The sequence below is a fragment of the Drosophila sechellia genome, chromosome 3R (assembly GCF_004382195.2).
Source record: "Drosophila sechellia strain sech25 chromosome 3R, ASM438219v1, whole genome shotgun sequence".
Lineage (NCBI taxonomy): Eukaryota > Metazoa > Arthropoda > Insecta > Diptera > Drosophilidae > Drosophila > Drosophila sechellia.
The window spans coordinates 15,871,887-15,878,871 of record NC_045952.1 but is presented as its reverse complement, the minus strand read 5'-3'; the positions used below and the strand labels follow the sequence as shown (position 1 = coordinate 15,878,871).

Below are 6,985 nucleotides of genomic sequence, written 5' to 3'. Positions count from 1 at the left end.
GTTGGCTTCTGAATCCCCGGAAAGGCGACGTGGAACGTGATGGCGGAACGGCAAATTATTCACTCGCAATTCGCCGACCAGTGCTGACCAACAGAGATGACCACCTCCGCCGACAGTGTGTTCGTTGCCCGATCCGATGGCATCTCCGCCGAAGGAGTCCGGGATCAGTACGCCGATGGCAAGGCCGCCAAGGTGTGGGAAATCTTCATTGGGGACAAAAACTCGCGCACGGACAACTACAAGAACTTCCTGATCGATATGCTGCGCAATAAGGGATGCAAGCGTGTCCTGGACGTGGCCTGTGGAACGGGGTAAGATGCGAAATCATCCTTACATTTTTATCAATGAACAATAGTCACTACTCATCTGAACTATGGTATAGAATCCTTTAAGAAGCTATTATTGCAAGCTTGTGCCCTCCGAATCCACTTTGTACTCTACAATCTTCAACACTTTTCTTTCAGTGTGGACTCCCTGATGCTTGTGGAGGAGGGTTTCGAGGTTGTGTCAGTGGATGCCTCTGATAAGATGTTGAAGTACGCTCTTAAGGAGCGCTGGGCACGACGAAAGGAAGCTGTCTTCGATAAGTGGGGTAAGTTGGTGAATGACCAATAAGCTTTGCCCCAAATCTATATCTATTGCTATCCTACAGTCATTGAGGAAGCCAACTGGTTGACTCTGTACGACGACATCCAGGAGCACATTCAGGATGGTTTCGATGCAGTCATTTGCTTGGGCAACTCCTTTGCCCATTTGATGGACGGGTTCGGGGATCAGCGGGAGCACAAGCAGGCCATTGGTAACTTCGAAAAGTGCCTCAAGCCTGGAGGCGTCCTGCTCATCGATCATCGCAACTACGACAATATCCTGGAAACAGGAGCGACGCCTGCCAAGAGTATCTACTATAATGTAAGTACAAATTTCCCATTTAAAATCTAATTCCGGTGTGTAGAATCTAATCCAATAAGCGTGTAGTTCGTACCTCCTATAGTGAGTTGTAGAAATTCTAGCTAATCATCTCCTCAATTAAAAACTATCTGTGAAAATAGGTAAATGTTGTCGCATCATCGCGGTGATAAGAACGGATGATCTTGTTTGTGAATCCCACCACATAACACATCATAATCATCACTCGCCTTATCAGTAACACATCTTTCGATTCAATTAATCCAATAATCCAATGATGACTTGCACCTAATTGCAGACGAGTCACACGGCGGACATCAAGACATCCGTGCTCTTCTACTGCGGCAAGCCCGCCCTGGTGTCCATGGACTACCTGATCGCTGGCAATAAGCTGACCAGCGAGTTCCGTCTGTCCTACTATCCCCACGAGCTGAAACGCTTCCAGGAGATTCTAGCCGAGATCTTCTCCGCCAAGGCCAAGCACCAGTTGTATGGTGACTTCAAGGAGATGAGCCAGGTGAAGACTCCCGCCTTCTACATTCACCTGATTGAGAAGCCACAGGTTTAGATTTAAGTTTTTAGTTGTATTCACATAAGGCCACAAGACACATTCATATAAATATACATAAAGTTCCTCCGATTCGCACAGTCTCGAGCCTCCTCAGTTTTCTCCTAAACCATTATGCAGAATCGGCCGACGATGGAGCCAAAGCACAGAGTCACCATGGCGGCCTCGATCACGAACGGGAATTTGGCCTTCACGTAATTGAACATCCCGGTGTAGATGCTCGACAGGGCGGCCAGTAGTATCAACGTCATCTCTCGTCCGCCGAACTTCGCTTCAGACTGCCACTAAAACGCAATAGCTATCGAAACCCTCAATTCTTGGGGCAAGTGTCATTAGCCTTGCAAATGCTTTTCCATTACGTTTTCAATGGGTTCTGCTTTGCAGAGAAAATGAGTAACGATCGAAGTGCGATTCTTAAAAAACCAAATACTGGAAAAATTGGCGGTATTCTAATAACAGTGGAGCTCAATTTTGGAAAACTATGTTGAAGTACTACTTTGTATTTCCAAATTATGATGTATGAAGTCTTATATTATCAAGAAACTAACATAAAATATTATATATGTTTTTTCCTAGTATTGAAATTTGAACAATAATCCGGAAAATGGGACAATGCGTCAAGAATAAATTTTACTGTAGTAGACTTTGTAGCACAATACCCATGGGTATCAATGTTTTTGTGGTCTCTGTATGAAGGATCGTCTAGCCGACAACGCTGACGTATGCTCATTAAAGTGTCATCGAATACAAAAAACAGAAGCCAGCTAGCGAAAATAGGACTTAATTGACATGTTTATTATAAATACGTTTTAGTTCTACGCAACGGCTTTACTATCATGAAAACGTGGTGAAATTGTAACAGTGTGCTTTCCAATCCGAATTTAGATGCCAACGATTTTATTAATGCGCTTGACGTCGGTGATCTGGCGATCGATCTCTTCGGTTAGCTGGGTAAGTATCTCGGTGATAGTGCGGTGCTGTTTCTCCGGCAGCTCGTACGCGTTCTTCTTGAGGTCATCTTGCGTTTTGGAAATGTGGTAGCGCTGCTTGTTAAACGTCTTCTTAACACTATCCAGTCCAGCGGCCAGGCTCTGGGTGACCTTATTAAGTCGAAACACCTCCTGGGAAAACTGCCGTTCCGCAATCACATTATTGGGTAGTGAGGCATTGGCCCTCTGCATCAGGGCGTTGCACTTGCGGACGAGCAGCTCCTGGTTGTAGCTAATCTCCTCGAAGCGCTCGGCAAGCTTGTGGGCCCGCTCGCTGATCAGTTCGCGTTCCTGCTCCAGGTTTTGGATCTCCTGCACCTGTTGTTCCTTCTTCAGCTGGATCTGGTTGATGTGGCGTGTAAAGGCGGCGCGCACAAGGTCATGTCGTTTAAGGTACTGCTCGCGAAGCACCTCGATTGCCTGGTTAAGCAGTTCGTAGCTCTCCTGGACGGATGGCGAGGAAAGTTTATCCGCCAAGATGGGCTGGTTAACACTACGTTGCAAAAGCGATTTAATCGTATCGACAAACGCTGGCCCACTTTCCTGCTGCGACACTTCCGGATCAACTGGCTTATTCTCATTGAGTGTAACCAACAGCTGGGCATCAATTACCAGCTTAAGACTAATCACCTGACCGCTGCCCAGCAGTAGAACCATACCGGCAGGAATTTGTAATAGGGCAAGTCCAAAGACTGCGTTCACCGTCTCACTGGAGTCGAATTTTGTGCACAGAATATACTCTGCACTTGCAGAGGCCGCCAGCTCTAGACGATCTTCATCGGACTCGCTCTCCAAGTAGCGTTGCAGCTCTGCGATAAAGCTGACCGTAATGGCATGAAGTCCTGCGTTGTGGTAGGCAAAGTAGCGAAGCTCATTGATCAGATCCCGCTTTAAATATATGGGACAGTTGTCTCCACCTTTTTCAGTTCCGGATGCAGATATTCCCAGCTCAAGTTTGACAGTTTCTAGTACATGCACAACGTATTCGGCGGGTTCAATTAACGCAAAATCGTCAACCTCGCTGAAAGATTTCTCAGTGGCGTCCGCCTCCATAAGCAGAGCATGGTGGATCTTTCCGTTGGACTCAGCTATAACCAGGGTCGGCGGAAGTGATGGGATAATCATGAGTGCACACGACTCCAGACCATAATTGTCATGTGCCTGTGGCGTTATAGTAATGGGGCCCTGCAGACGCGTATTCTCCGAGTCCACGGCAGTCATCAAAATGTATATGTTTCCATTCTCGCGGAGCAAAACGATGGGCCACTCAATCCTCTCCTGTTTTGGCAGCGATTTGGCCGCCACAAGGGTTTTGTTGCTCTTGTCTAAAGTGGTTTCGTTATTGCCGGCTGTTTCCGGTTGAGTGACACGTGGTTTTGCAGCAGGAGCGATGTCAAAGTCGACGGCTACCTCGCCGAAGTCGCATAGCGAGTTATTGGCCCCACTTCGAAGCACCGTGGGACCCACCTGCCATACGTGGCGCAACTTGGAGTGATTGTACACTCGAATAGTGTTGTTGTTGAGCAGCACGATCAGCGTGGAGTCCGACACAGAGTGCGGATGCCAGCGGACCTGGCGCACTTCCAAGTGCGGATTTTTTACGAAGAGCTTGGTGTCCAGGCCGAAGGAGTGGCAGGTGATCACTGGCTTGCCTTCTTTGTAGTATCCATCGGGGCCCCAGCGACGGGGCAGTTCCATTATGACAACGCCGCGCGGTCCACTTAGTGCCACTAGGGAGCCCTCGTTGGAGGCCAGCACGCGGTCCACCTCCAGGCTCACAAAGCACGATGGAATCAGTGTCTGGAACTGGACATTCACCTTTGCAGCCAGCGATGAGCGCCAGTTGCGAACCAGCAGGCAACTGTTCTTCGCGTGCCAGGCAAACAGCAGGTCGTCCTTGCAGTCCAGCAGGTTCTGAGTCCTCTGCACCACGGGCAACCCATTGCGGATCTTTGCGAACATCTCCGTTTTGTTCAATTCCAAGACATCGGTGAGCGACATAGTTTGTTTATGCTTTAATTCGTATGACCGGCGTTTAAGGCAATGCTATAGTGTGACTGTAGTTTTCTGACATCCGCAAAGTATTTTTTTAGTATTTTTTAATTCGAATTCATGAAACTTGAAATTGGTTTAAAAACGCGAGTATCAACATTTTCGGAAAAGATACTAATAATAATAGCTGTTTAAACTTTTTAACTAAAGACGTTAGCATGAATGATGCTATAAATTTAAAAAGTGGAATAATTGATTAATAATTAATAAAATAATAAAACAGCTAGATGTTATTTTTTTTAATATTGGTATAATTCACAAAACACATTAATTCAACAACTTTTATTAACCTATTTAAATCACTTAGTGCTATAAACATTTAAGTTCTCTTTTGGAGCTCCAACAGCGGCACAAATTTCAACTTCATGGTAATATCTTCAACAAAGTAAAGATTTTCAAAAGGAAAACTCGTTAAAAACCTATAATTCCGCAATAACTTGGCTAATGTAACTTTGGCCGATATCAAGGCATATCTCCAACCTAATCAGAACGAAATAATAAGTATATAGTTAAAACAATTGTCATAAATTAGCGGTCACTTAATTACCTATGCAATTTCGAATGCCCTTGGTAAAAGGTATATAGGCGTACGGATGCTTGTCTTGGATGTTGTGAGGAAGGAAATGATCTGGGTTGAAGGTTTCCGCATCCGGACCCCAGATCTTTTTGCTTCTGTGCATGTGGTAGATGTCGATGGCGATCTGGACCCCTTTGGGAACCACTATACCATTGGACAGTTTCAGATCCTGCGACGTTTGTCGGGATACGACCGGAACCGGGGGTATCACTCTCATTGATTCGTTGAGGATCAGGTCCAGGTACACCATCTGCTGGGTGTCCGCGTAGGACACATCAAAGTCTCCTGTGTTTGGGAATATCGTCTTTATTTCCTCAAAGGCCCTCTCCTGGTATTCCGGAAACATCGCCAGCAACATCAGGGTGTAGTACACGGCATTAGCCGTGGTTTCAAAAGCTCCAAAAACAATTATATTCGACTCATCCTCAACATTCTTCAGGGTAAACACTCCTCGTCTCATCAAATCCGTGGCCAGGTTTAGAAATATGTTCTTGGACTGGATGGCAGGTAGTACTCCCATTTCGTCCTCGGCCAACTTCCTCTCAATTATCTAAAAGGGGGTTAGGAGATTCGTAAGTGAATTAGCGGAGGAAGTAGTTGGAGGTGGTTACCTTCTGAATAAACTGACGAATCTCCGTTTTGGCCTGGTAGTAGTGCGATTCCTTTCCAGCCAGCTGCCGGCAAAATCGGCTATTGAGCCACGGGGAGAAGCACATATCTGTCATGGTTTCCAGGATGCTATTAATGGATAGATGCAGTCCGGTTGCAAGTCAACACTCACCATTGGTATCGCCCCAGCAAGGAATTGCTCCTGAAGCTCTCCTCGTCCTTCACTTCGCTGCCCATGGTGGTTTCTGCTCTCATATAAGTATATCATATATTTAATATCAGATCGAGTCTTTTACCTGAATTATTCATTCTGGCTTTCGACCACGTTTATATGCAAACAACAAACGTGACAGCCATAATTTATGAGTCTTCTTTCAAACAAACAACACATTCTTCTTTACTCACGGGTGGCAATTCCCAGGGTGAAGCTCTGCAGCAGTGGAATGAGATCCTTCTCGCCGTCATCCTGCAGTGGTTCGAGTTGATCGAGCAGAAGGGCCGTCTCCCGGTTGAAAATGGGCAGGAAGCTGAGTAGCACCTTGTGGCCGAAGGCGGGATTCAGCAGCTTCCGATGGATGCTCCAGCGGGGATCTACACAAATCCACACATAAGTAACTCGCACAATCGATTCCATAGACACACACCCTTCAGACTGAATAATCCAACTCCAGCTCCATCGTCCACTGCCTTGTAGATAATCCCCTTGTTGACGCAGTGCGGCGATGTGAAGATATCCTGCACCACTTGGGGATCACTCACAATCATAAAGGGAATGGGCCCCAGCCAGGAGAAAATGGTCGGGCCGTGCTTATCGAGAAAGCAACCGAATGCGTTAAGGATATCTGCGCACGGACACTAAGGTTATTACTCCCGACCAATCATCACAATATCCAAAGCACCTTCCCTGCGCATCAGCCAGTGAGCCATGCCCAATATGGGATATCCAAGTGGTCCCGGTATCTTGAGCGTAAGCAGATAAAATCTGCGCCTACTCCACAGAAAGTAGATCCAGAGCAGGAACAGCAGTCCACACCACAGCGTACAGGTCAGCATGCTTAATCCTTTGCCAATATCCGCTATCCAATTGTAATAATCCGTTTGCCAACAATTTTCGACCGATCGGTTTGAAGTGCGCCAACAGTTTGATTGGCCAATTCTCAGTCAATCGACTTTTTATAATCCGGACGTGTTGACTGCTTTGGGACTCGATCGATCGATTTGTTGTCACGCGTGGAGCTCAGCAATCGACCTGGTTGATTCTCCTCCTCCCAGGAGAGAAGAAGC

The 6,985-nt window shown here is 46.6% G+C and overlaps 4 protein-coding genes across 5 annotated transcripts; 1 reads left to right on the top strand and 3 right to left on the bottom strand.

Annotated features, from left to right (window-relative positions):
- Positions 1-58: 58 nt before the first annotated feature.
- Positions 59-1,546, top strand: LOC6606629 (glycine N-methyltransferase). The gene is made up of 4 exons (XM_002031394.2): positions 59-311; positions 465-592; positions 653-909; positions 1,205-1,546. The coding sequence occupies exons 1-4, from the start codon at positions 97-99 to the stop codon at positions 1,472-1,474; spliced, it is 870 nt and encodes a 289-aa protein (XP_002031430.1). The 5' UTR covers positions 59-96; the 3' UTR covers positions 1,475-1,546.
- On the bottom strand, positions 1,470-1,976 carry LOC116801466. Its single transcript, XM_032721236.1, has one exon. It carries the CDS (start codon positions 1,723-1,725, stop codon positions 1,579-1,581), a length of 147 nt encoding a protein of 48 aa, XP_032577127.1. The 5' UTR covers positions 1,726-1,976; the 3' UTR covers positions 1,470-1,578.
- A 269-nt stretch (positions 1,977-2,245) lies between these two features.
- On the bottom strand, positions 2,246-4,513 carry LOC6606628 (nuclear pore complex protein Nup88). The gene has a single exon (XM_002031393.2). It carries the CDS (start codon positions 4,462-4,464, stop codon positions 2,356-2,358), a length of 2,109 nt encoding a protein of 702 aa, XP_002031429.1. The 5' UTR covers positions 4,465-4,513; the 3' UTR covers positions 2,246-2,355.
- A 269-nt stretch (positions 4,514-4,782) lies between these two features.
- Positions 4,783-6,938, bottom strand: LOC6606627 (probable cytochrome P450 313a4). 2 transcript variants are annotated; one of them, XM_002031392.2, is made up of 7 exons: positions 6,601-6,938; positions 6,346-6,543; positions 6,107-6,292; positions 5,874-5,946; positions 5,704-5,830; positions 5,063-5,642; positions 4,783-4,995 (listed from the first exon to the last, which is right to left on the bottom strand). In XM_002031392.2, exons 1-7 carry the CDS (start codon positions 6,752-6,754, stop codon positions 4,835-4,837), a joined length of 1,479 nt encoding a protein of 492 aa, XP_002031428.1. In that variant the 5' UTR covers positions 6,755-6,938; the 3' UTR covers positions 4,783-4,834. The 2 variants fall into 2 exon arrangements, with proteins under 2 accessions (XP_002031428.1, XP_032578853.1); XM_032722962.1 differs by lacking the exons at positions 6,107-6,292; positions 6,346-6,543; positions 6,601-6,938 and having other exon boundaries at positions 5,704-5,810.
- Between the last annotated feature and the right edge of the window lie 47 nt (positions 6,939-6,985).